The following is an 11,822-nucleotide window of genomic DNA, read 5'->3' on the forward strand; positions in this document are numbered from 1 at the left end:
AGAGGGAGAAACATGACCCTGCTAGAGTTAAATAAACACGGAACCAGGTACCATTCGCTTGCCTGTCAAACTCATTTTATACGAGTTCTTCTGGCTGGCTAAAACACACAGACCTTTGCACCTGGACCTAACCACACCTAACAACTTTTGTCCTGACAACTCAGACCTTCATTGTCTACTTTTTAACCCCCTAGGACACTAGCCACAACTGGATCACATACTAACATTCTTTTTGGCCATACCTCCTCCAACACACATGTGAAAACCACATTCTAAAGCAAAGGTAGAAAAACATCTGTTTTCGGAGTTTCACCTTAAGCACCTCAAGCCAGCTGTGCCACCCCCCCCCCCACCAGAACAAAAAACTAAACAAAAGAAAAACCCTAAAGCATCCGCGGTTGACAGGGACTGGATTTAAAACACAGATTCTGATTTTTACAGATCTTGATGATTTGGGTGGGTGTGGTGGTGCACGGTTTTAATCCCAGCACTTCCATGCCTGGCAGGCAATCTCTGAATTCTGAGGCCCGCTTGGTGTACAGAGCGGTTCCAGGCGGGCCAGGACTATTTAATAAGGCAGTGTCTCAAAACAAAACAAAAACCACAAACAAAAACGAACATCTTTTAGCAGCCTTTATTTTCACGCTCAGCACAAAGGTGCACAGTGTCGCAGGGTCCAATGTCCAATCCCGGGACTGAAGTCAGTGACTAAACATCAGCGCATCAGAGGGCTGGGACCGCGAGAGCACAGTAACTCAAGTGGCTTACCCAGCCCAGCCTCCCGCAACCCCTCTCTCCCCTTGTACCCCGCGGCTTCTAACCCCGCCCCTGCCGAGACCCCGCCCCGATGCCGACGTCAGTTGTTATGTCTTGACTGGGGCCGCGGCTGCAGCGGGTCCAGTGCTCCGGGGGCGACGGCCGCGGCCTGCGGAGGCGGCAGGGACGGTGGCCGCGGTTGGCGCGGCGCGTCTGCACGGGGCTGGGCGCCGCGCGGCTACGCAGCTGACAGGAAGCCGCCTGGGAGAGCCGCGTTGGGGCCTAGCGTTATTTGCTTTTTCCTCTTTTTTTCCTCCCTTCACGTCTGTCGTCTCGCGCTCCTCCTCAGCGGGAGCCGCCGCGACGCCCCCTCGCGGGCCGCGGGGCCTGATAGGCGCCGCCCGCGGGAACCTGGAGCCGCCGCCCGGCCTGGGCGGCCGCCGGGGCCTGAAGCCTGGGCGTTCGGCGCGGCGCTGCGGCGGTCGCTCCAACCCGCGCTGGGCGCGCCGGGCCTGGCCCAGCCGAGCACCGCGCCTTCTGGACCGCGACCACTCAGTCCGGCCCCAACCGCCCTCCGCTGGCCCGCAGTCCCTCGGAGCCGCCTCCGGGGTCACCCCAGGTGGGCTCTTGCCCGCTTCCAGCCTTCCGCGGCTCGATGGGTGGGGTGCGTTTGAACGTCCCCCCTTCTCCCTTTCTCAGCTCTTGACCTCAAGGCCAGAGCCGGGGCTCTCAGTCGCACGCACGCCGCGATCCACCTGCCTCCCCGCGGGGATGGCCCGCCGGTGACCGCCACCGCCGCGCGCCCTCGCTGCCCTCGCCCAGGCTGCGCTCTGTCGCCCCGCACTCGATCCCCTCCCCTTGTCCACGGCGTCCCGGCTCCCGGCGACGCCAAGAGGGCGAAGATGTGGTTGAAGCTGTTTTTCTTGCTCCTGTATTTCCTGGTCCTGTTCGTCCTGGCCAGGTTTTTTGAGGCCATTGTGTGGTACGAGACTGGCATCTTTGCTACTCAGCTGGTGGATCCGGTGGCATTGAGCTTCAAGAAGCTGAAGACCATTCTGGAGTGTCGAGGGCTGGGCTACTCCGGGCTGCCTGAGAAGAAAGATGTTCGGGAGCTGGTGGAGAAGTCAGGCAAGTGCTGGGCTCCTGCAGGTCGCCTCCACTGCCCTGGCTCTAACCCCACTCTCCAGAATTAAGCGGTCCCCAGAATGGTTAAGCAGACTGCTCCAGCGAGCTGCCCAGGTCATCTTTGTCCACGTTTTCTAAATAAATATGTAAATCTCGGTTTGGAAAAGACAACTGTTAGGTGTATTGGTGTGTTCCAAAGGCTCTTTGGAAATGACAGTTTGAAAGTGTAGCTTAAAAAAAATCATTAAATTGAATCATTTGTCCCAGAATTCAGGAATGTCAGTTGAAATTGATTATAGAGAAAGGAAAAATTACAAAACATAGTCTGTAAATAGCAGCATCTGCATCCACAATAAAAACAAGCTGCCAGGAGGGTAAAACATCATTAAAATAATAACAAAAGGCACGTGGACCTAAAGATTTACATGTAAATTATGCATTTAATTATAGGTAAGGTGTACACAGTGCAATATTGCTTTTTATACTTTAGTGAACATTTTGGGTGGCTGTGGGCCTTGTTTAGAGTTTATATTTTCTTGCAGAATTATACATTTTGTTTTTGAATCTCGACTATATTACCTTTCTTGTCATGTGTCACAGGCATCTCTGCCTCACTTAATGGGTTGAGGAAGAGACTTGAAATAGTGCTGAAAGAATATTTAATGTAGCTGTTGATTTGGGGTAGGATTGGGTGGGGAACTACAGTTAACTTTAAAGTGTCTCCTTGTTTAGATAGTTTTCCTGAAAGAGGAATGTAAATTAAGAAAGGCCTTCTGAGGTGATGTGGGAAGCATTGGAAACATGATTATCTTGTTTTGTCCTTTCAAGTATATCATCAGCGGGGCCTTTTAGAAGACCATGGTTTTCCCCCCTTGTGTAGTACTGTCTAGACAAATAGTGTGATAGGCAAGATGACAACGTTTATCAGTCTGACACTTACGTATTTATAGCATAAGGGTTACAGAACTCATCTCGCCAGTGAGATAGAAGGAAGGAGTCCTTTGCATAAGGGATACCTTTTCAGCTGGTTATTATTATTGCTCTTGTTTGCACCAGGTTTATGCTGCCATTGGTTGGTGGAGTGGGGGAGTGGGTTAGCAATCTCATAGTTATTTGATCACACAGGCTTTCCCCTTGGAGCTTTATGTTAGATATTTTGCTGCCATTTGAGTCTAAAATTGTTGTCATATGGAATGTACAAAGAATCCATACATAGCCTAAAGACTATACAACCAAAGTATGATTCAGATCACACATTTTAACAGCATAAGAACAACAAAAAACAGTCTTGCTATGGCAATTTAACTGTGAAACCTAAATGTTTGTTGTGGATGGTTTTGCTGTTTGGAATGGAACTGGAATATCACCATGTAATATTTAAGGCAAAGGTTAGATAATGTGACATGAATGGTTTGCTTTTTTTATATTTAATTATACAAGATCCACGTTTACACTGTAAACTTGTCTATGAATGTGGGGTTTGTTGTTCTGATAGGTAACATTCTATCTCTCCCTGTCACGTAAAAACCTTGTTGTCATTTATAAGCAGGCTGATAGCAAATTCTGTGAACCCTTTTCTAAACCTTTCCAGTCACAACACATAAACCGAGCTTTGAAAAATCATGTGAAGCCTGTGCAGACTTTATGTAAAATTAAATGATTACTAATTTGAGAGGATGTCTTTTTGGACTGATGTAATTAGTAATCTACTAACAAGCTATATGATGACCCCATTAGAATATATGCACTACTATAAGAGATGAGTTGTTGTCTTTTTTTTTTCATTTTTTGCTGATGTATTCAAAAGCTATTCAGTTTTGTAGAATGAAAATATAATAGTGTGCTTATTCATGATGTAAAATGGTATTAATCTTTGAAGTTGAGAACATGGGATTTTTGAAACCTTACCAGGGTTTTTATTTTTCCTTCAGGTGACTTGATGGAAGGTGAACTCTATTCTGCTCTTAAGGAAGAAGAGGCATCTGAGTCTGTTTCTAGCACCAATTTCAGTGGTGAAATGCATTTCTATGAGCTTGTGGAAGACACAAAAGATGGCATCTGGCTGGTTCAGGTAGAAAGGATGATACTACTTGAGAACCTTATTTATACCAAAATAGTACTTACCACTGAGTAACTCTTCTGTTGTATCCTCCTGTGTGCCTCCTAGGCACAACTCACCGATGGTAATGACAAATAGATCAGGAGCTGTGGCTCAGCTGCTGGAGTACTGAAATGAAATGGAAGTGGTGTGCATGCATGAAATCCTGCCTTCAGTCCCGTCCTAGCACCACCTAGATCAGGTTGTGGTACACACAGGATATAGCAGAAACAGGGACCCAGAGGTTCAGGGTCTTCCTTAGCTGCATAAGGAGTTCAAAGCCAGCCTAGGTAGGATACATGAGATCCTGTCTTTGAAAAAAGAAAAAAAAAGTAGTAAAGAGTGGGAAAGGAAAGATTGGGGAGTGGGGGAGGGTTGTCTTGAGAATCAACAGACAGAAATGTCTAGAAACACAACGTTCCTTATATTTAGCTCTAGTTTTTTTAACTTTAGTTTTGAGTTTATTGAGTTTATTAGTCCACATAGTTTTAGTATATAAGGGAAGAACACTAAAGTAAAGTAAAGAAGTCCTTGCATTAGCGAAGCAGCCAACCCTGAATGGCAGGTGTGCTAACTGCCATAGAAACAACTCAGCAAAGCAGTCAGCTTAGTAGCTGTACTGAGAGACCTATGGCACATGTATTTTTTTGCTTATGGTCATTAAATAGTTTTTATGATATCAAAACTGTGAGATTTAATTAGAATATTGGGAATTTCAAGCAGTAAAGGGCCTTAAATATTATCTTTAATAATTTTCATGGTGTGGGTTATGGTAAGTGGATACACATAACATTAATGTAACCTGGGCTGGAGAGATGGCTCAGTGGTTAAGAGCACTGACTGCTCTTCCAAGGGATCTGAGTTCAAATCTTAGCAACCACATGGTGGCTCACAACCATCTGTAATGAGATCTGATGCCCTCTTGTGGTGTGTCTGAAGACAGGTACAGTGTACTTACATATAATAAATAAATCTTTGAAAAAACATTAATGTAACCATGTATGTTAGAATAATGGGATACTGAACGTGTAATGTCATCCTAAATATTACTTAGGAAAAAGCAAAGTTTAATTTTTAAAATCTGTATTCACTTGCAGTAACATAACAAGTAAATTTGAAGTCTGAATGTGGCCAAAATTAAGAATGTAGGGGTGGATGGCTGAAACTCAAGTCATATCAGACAGTTTCTGAAGCACTAAGATGAGAAGTAGGTTACTGAAGGTCCTGGGACTGCTCCGCAGTATTGCACTAGGATCAGATCCCAGGTTCTCTTGACAATACATATGCCCATCTTCCCATTTATTTCCTCAGTGCTTTGATCTCCCACTTTGCTGTTGACCAGTTTCGACTTAGGGTTTGAAAATTAAAAGAAAAGCTTCATATTACTTTGTGGGAACAAAGACTACAGATTTGTTTTTAAAATAAGTGTTAGAAACCTTAATTGGAGAGAAGCCTGATTTTTGTCATTGGCTTGCAGTATAATTGGGGATAGGTAGGTTTTTTTCTTGTTTGTGGCCTCAAACACATATGCATTTAAAGAGGACAGAATGATGCTGTCATGCACAGTGCTGAAAGAGTGAGCTTCAGTGACTCTGTGGAGATTTCATTGAATACCCCTGGCCTTCCCTTTTTACTTCCATTCCTACTACATTTGACTTTTTGCCTTCAATAATCAGAAAAGGTAGAACCTGAGAGGGTTTAGCCTTTACAAATTCTAGTTTATTTCTGTCTTTGTTCATTGATTTGAGAAATAATCTGTAAGGGTTAAAAATATAGCTCAGTAGTAGAACGTTTGCATAGTATAGGTGAAGCCCTGGGTGTGATGTCAGTCATCTCTTTAAAGTTTTATGAAATTGTTATTCTATTTCTTGCCCCCAGTACTTATTTCTAATCTGGCCAAGGAAGATATGCTGGTTTTGATAATTTTAGATTTATTGACAATATAGAATTGAATAGTCTGTGTATTTGTGTACAAATACACAGTACAACTGCTGTGTATTTGTGGACTAAATGCTTATCGCTCACCTGAATTGATTTTCTGCAAGTGGATGGTAGAGAAGGCAATAGGCAGGGCTAAAATGCATAAGAACCATGTCAAAGACCTGGGACTTGCTTTGAAATACAGGATCCTACCTGTAAATGCTAGGTAGATCTGACTAACTAGTTAGCAATATAGCCTTTAGGGTTTTTTTTTTGTTTGTTTGTTTTTGTTTTTAAATTAGGTATTTATTTCATTTACATTTCCAATGCTATCCCAAAAGCCCCCCACATGCTCCCCCACCCACTCCCACATCTTGGCCCTGGTGTTCCCCTGTACTGAGGCATATAAAGTCTGCACGACCAGTGGGCCTCTCTTTCCACTGATGGCCAACTAGGCCATCTTCTGATTCATATGCAGCTAGAGACACGAGCTCGTGGGGTGGGGGGGTGGTACTGGTTAGTTCATATTGTTGTTCTACCTATAGGATTGCAGATCCCTTTAGCTCCTTGGGTACTTTCTCTAGCTCCTCCATTGGGGACCAATAGCTGACTGTGAGCATCCACTTCTGTGTTTGTAGGCCCCGGCATAGTCTCACAGGAGACAGCTATATCAGGGTCCTTTAAGCAAGATGTGTTTATTTTTATTATGTATACGGGTGTTTTGCCCTATGTATGTCTGTGTACTGTGTGCTCACCTGGTGCCCACACAGGCCAGAAGAGGGTGTCAGGTCTCCTGGAACTAGACTTACCAATGATTGTTAACCATGTAGGTGCTGAGTATCAAAAGTAGGTCCTCTGGAAGAGCAGCCTGTACTCTTAACCCCTGAGCCATCTTTCCAGTCCCAGTCACTTATTTTATTGATGTCTCACTAAAGGTATGTATGGACTAAATCCCTTAATATGTGATAAAAATAACCCATTTTTTAGTATAAATAACTATGCCAGTCCCTGTTCTAGGACCTGAAGATAAAAACGGAAAGATACCCAGGACTATGTCAAGGCAGCTCACATTCCAGTTGTGAGAATCAGACACCAAATAAATTAAAATTGAATATAATGCCAGTACGTTGAAAGTTCTGAAGAAAAAAAAGCAGCAGACTAGAGAGAGATAATCATGAGGAACTTTTTTTTACAAGGTGGCCATTGAATAAAGTTAATACTAAGTAATGATGTAAATATTAGCATATAACCATTATACCTTAGTCTCTTTATTATTGTCTTCCAAAGATTTTTAAAAAGTTACATATTAACAGTTGAAAAGTACTTCCTAAGAACAACGGAATGTGTTTATATGGGAAACAATACAGTAAGGCACAACTTAGTTTTTCCAGTAATGTGCAATGTTTGTACTGATTTCCAGTGCCTGGCTTGTGTTCTTTGTGGCCAGTTACTTCAATCAAACAGCTAGTCTGGTCTGCAAAAACAGTGCCTGTTAAGATAGTTGAGAAAAGTAAGCCTGAGACCTTGCTGTTGGCACTGTGAGCTAATCTAACCAGCTAAACCTATTTGGCCAGGCACCTCTTTTAAGCTTCATAATTATGTTTGGGTTTTGGTTCCTTTAGTTAGTTTTTTAAAAATATACTTAAAATTTTAAAAATATTTGTGAGAAACAGAAGGGAAGTGTTCTCTTGGAGGTTTGTCATTGCTCAGCCAGACTGTATTAGTCTGTCTCAAGAATACAGGTTTGTACAGTTTAACGACTGGGCCTCTTCTCCTGTTTTGTTTTCTGTTGTTTGTTTTGAGGCAGGATCTCACTGTGTAGTCCAGGCTCACTACCTTCTCCTGCTCATCTTTCTGACTACTGAGATAACCGGTGTCAGCCATCATGCCACTCTTCTCTTAAGTGTTTTGAAAGAAGCTGACTAGTTTGTTTGCTCTTTTCTGTTTTGTAAAATGTCTGTGAGGAGTATTTTCATACACTGCACTGCATAGATTTTGGCCATTTCTGTCTTCAGCTAGTCAAGCTTGATTCCATTTGTTTCCTGTACACTGAAGCATGTGTGGTGAATAGAACTGTAGGAGTTATTTTTCCTATTGCTGTGACAAAGGAAGGGTTTATGTTGGCTTCCTGTTTGGAGGGGAATCATGTCAGCAGTAGTGTAGGTGGCTAGTTACATCTCATTCATGGCAGGAAGCAGAGAGAGATAAATGCTGGTGTTCCACTCACGTTCCCCTCTTAACACGTCATCGTCATGATCCTTCTCCTCCTCCTGCGTGTGCATGGAGAATGTATGGGAGGGGGTGTACCTGCTGTGGTACCTGAATGACAGCAAAGAGCAGCCTTGTAGAGGTGATTTTTCTCCTACCTTTATGTGGATTCTGGGGATCAAACTCAGGTCAGAAGGCTTGTCAGACAAGTGCTTTTACCACCAAGCTATCTCATCCTCGGTCTTCCCGCACTTCTAAAAATTACATCTACTTTTTTGTAGTAAGAAGCACTTGTGGAGATCAGAGGACAGCTTGTAGGAGTTGGTTCTCTGCACCAACCATTGCAAGAACTAATTTTTCTTTTTAAAGGCAGTAAAATCCGTGTGACATCATCTTTGTGAATAATAGACATTGTGTATTTCTCACAGATCCAAGTCCTTTCTTTGTGATACAATTGTAACTCAGAGTTACAATTGTGTGCTTCCTCCCTAACTTAAGCTCCTGACTCTCACTAGCCGTTTATTTCCCTATTTTGTGGATCTTTGACTCTGCCATCACCCAGTCTCCTTGGCACCAAAAATCAAGCATTATTTTGTTTTAAAAGATTGCTGGTTAGAGACAAACAGCAAAGTGGATAGGCTTTTGAAATGGGAAAGTTGCATATTGTATAGCTTTTTCTTTTGGATTTGTCCTCTAACTTTTTTGTTTATTTGTTTTAACTTTTGTCATAATTCAAAAAGGGATATAACTGTTTGTTCCCTACTAGCTGTCCCATTTATTGAGATTAAAGTCACTGGAGTTGCACAGCACTGAAAAAACACTTTAGGACTTAAAGTACTGGAAAGCTTTGTTCAGTACTTCAACTGAAGTATTATGTTAATGCAATTCCTGTTTGACTGGAAGCATTAACAGCTGATTTTAAACTTGTTTATTTGCTCTTAAGACAAGAAGTTTTTTTATGGCAGTTCTAATTATTTATCCCTTTAATGGGCTACTACAGAGCAAAATATATGGCAAGCCACAGTGTTTTATGTTGGTAAAAATCTTTTGAGTTTACCCATAAAGTAAGCCAGTGAGAATAGTATACTTGATTTTAGCCAGAAGTTAAAAACAATAACAGGGTGAATACTTAAAGTTAGTTAATTAAAATGCTTTTCGGTTTCAGCTTTTGTCCATTTCTGACTCTCATTTTTGATGATTTTTGTACAGGGGATATACATATATTTTATACTTGTGAAGCTAGATCCCTGTTAAAATACTGAGCAATGTAGAAAATGTCAATTTTCTTATTCAAAGAAATTGTATTATTTAATTATGACTTCTCTGTGGAGATCAACAAGGATGCACTAAATGTCTGACAGAAATACACCCCTTCTCTTAAAAAACAGGCAAAAGTATATTTGCAAACACACTGAAATAGCAATCTTTTATATATAAGTAACTGAGACAATTAGTGTGTAGTTGCATAGCAAGATGCCATTTATACTATCTGTTCAGAAAACATTCAGGATAGCAGGTTGTTGGTAAGGAACTTTTGGTTATAACAGAAATTGCTTTAGAGACTCTTTATAAAAAGAAGTAGAAGCTGGGTAGTGGTGGCAGTGGTGGTAGCTGTCTTTAATCCCACCACTCTGGAGGCAAAGGCAGGCAGCTATCTGTGAGTTTAGGGCCAGCTTGATCTACAGGGCCAATTCCAAGATAGCCAAGGCCACATAGAGAAATCCTATCTTGAAAAACCAGAAGTGGGGATTGTATAGAACAAGCTGTAAAAGCTTGAAAAAGTTTAGTTCAGCTCAAATGTTTAATTAGCAGCACCCAGATCATCTAGACATAACAATGAATGGAAAGATTGCCCTATATTTAGCCTGTATGCCAGGTCTTTTTCAGGCTTGAAATTCACCTGTACTTTGGTTCAATTTTTTTCTTGTATCTGAAAATAGTCTTCATAGAGAATTTCTGAGAAGTAGCTCTTCTCATGTAATAAGACCAGCACTATAGGTGCCACTTCAGATCATGCGTACTTTGTAGGACATAAGCTGTAGATCAGAGGGACTCCTGCTAATGTGGCACAGTTTTATAGGCTGAGAAGATTTTGTTTTGCCATTAACTGAGCCAATGATTTAATTGTGAAAACACTAGCATTTTATAGTGACCATTTAATTCAACCTTCTTCATAGTTAATGTATGTAAGACTTTCAGTTGACTAATTGCATAGGATTTTAACAAAGCAGTTTCTAATTGTGTAGCAATATGACAGAATCATAAAACGATTTCACTAAATACTTAGATGACTTCTCATTTTTGTACAGCTCTCTCAGTGGGGGATCCTTAAACTCTTCCAGAACAGATGCTAGACCAGATTGCTGAGTAAATAAGGCCCCAGGGTTGAAATTGTCATGTAGCTCCTCTGCCACGCTCACAGCTCTCCTCACTCACTCCTGCCATCCCTGACGGAACCAGGGTGTGCCTGGGAACAGCCCTCTCTCATTCCTAACACAGAAATGCTTGTCAGACATCTGCAAGGTACTTGCACAATCAGCAATTAGGGCTTCACTCAAAGATGCCCTGAGATTTAGGGCTGTGTGCACGTTGACAGAGGCAACTTCTTAGCTCTTTGATGCAATGTCATTACCAACACAGACCTAAAGTATCTGGGATATTTTACAGCTTTATTCAAGAAATGGAAAAATGTTGGGAAAGAATTATTTTTAAAGAGAAAGAAAAGAAGAGACAGAGAAAAAGAAAACTGAAAAGAACAGAGGCCATAGTTTTTAATTATACAGAGGCTGATCTGAGAAGTTCAGGTTCCTTGACTCCATGGTCAAGAGAATTACTAATGACTCTTTAGAAGTAACAGAAAGGAAAAGAACACTTACTTTGCTGCTGGGTATGTAACTGGTGGAGTATTTGCCTAGTATGCCCTTAGTGTTCTATGTTCCACTTCCTGAGCCACCATTACCTCCACTAAAGAGACAGAGAAGAAGGAAAAGGAGCAGGAAGTAGGAAGCAGACCACACTTGACTACCCTGAGTCTGCAGATAAACCTTTACAATGTACTTTTAGATAAGAAAAAAGGGTAAATAACATCTTGGGTAATGTGGTCAGCATTACCTCCTTAAAAAGCTTATATCTAAAACCATGTCCTCAGTCATCTGAGAATGCAAATGTGAACCATGTCTCCTTCAGTAAGATCATGTATTTTCATTAAATGCAGTGTCAAAACCATTTACTTACTTCTCTAATTTGTGTGCATGTATTAAGTATCCAATGTATGTTACAATGTGTTACACAAACATGTATGTCTACATAAGTGTTAGAACAGCAATATCCATATGTAGGAGTTACGAGAGTTCTCTGGTAGCACAGAAAGGAAACTTCATTTTTCAGGACTATGTGCCCTCCCTCAGCCTGTGATGCCACTGACACTTGTTAGACTTCCCAGGAGAAAGGCCACAGATGAGATGGCTGTACTCCCCTTGCCTTTTCCAGGGAGTTGACTGCTGGCACTCAGTTCATATACAAGCCTGGAGCTTTACTTCCTGAAGGCTTTTTAAATATGAAAATGGTTCTTCCTGCCAGAAATATTAGAGGCCCCAGAGTATTGTGTTTGTAATTTTAAATTGAATAATATCAGTAAGGATGGCATTTATGAAAGTAGCTTAGGTCTATATATGCTGGACTTTTTTTTTTTTTTTCTGTTTTTTTTTGAGACAGG

At 41.8% G+C, this 11,822-nt stretch overlaps 1 protein-coding gene across 1 annotated transcript in view; it reads left to right on the forward strand.

Annotated features, from left to right (window-relative positions):
• Positions 1-1,536: 1,536 nt before the first annotated feature.
• Rnf103 (ring finger protein 103) overlaps positions 1,537-11,822 on the forward strand; it is a 16,518-nt gene continuing 6,232 nt past the window's right edge. Inside the window, exons 1-2 of the mRNA XM_029478295.1 lie at positions 1,537-1,884; positions 3,813-3,952. Of these exons, the coding sequence (XP_029334155.1) occupies positions 1,659-1,884; positions 3,813-3,952 (366 nt within the window). The 5' untranslated portion in view covers positions 1,537-1,658. The remainder of the gene's footprint in view (positions 1,885-3,812; positions 3,953-11,822) is intronic.

Source organism: Mus caroli, chromosome 6 (assembly GCF_900094665.2).
Source record: "Mus caroli chromosome 6, CAROLI_EIJ_v1.1, whole genome shotgun sequence".
In the NCBI taxonomy this organism is placed as follows: Eukaryota; Metazoa; Chordata; class Mammalia; order Rodentia; family Muridae; genus Mus; species Mus caroli.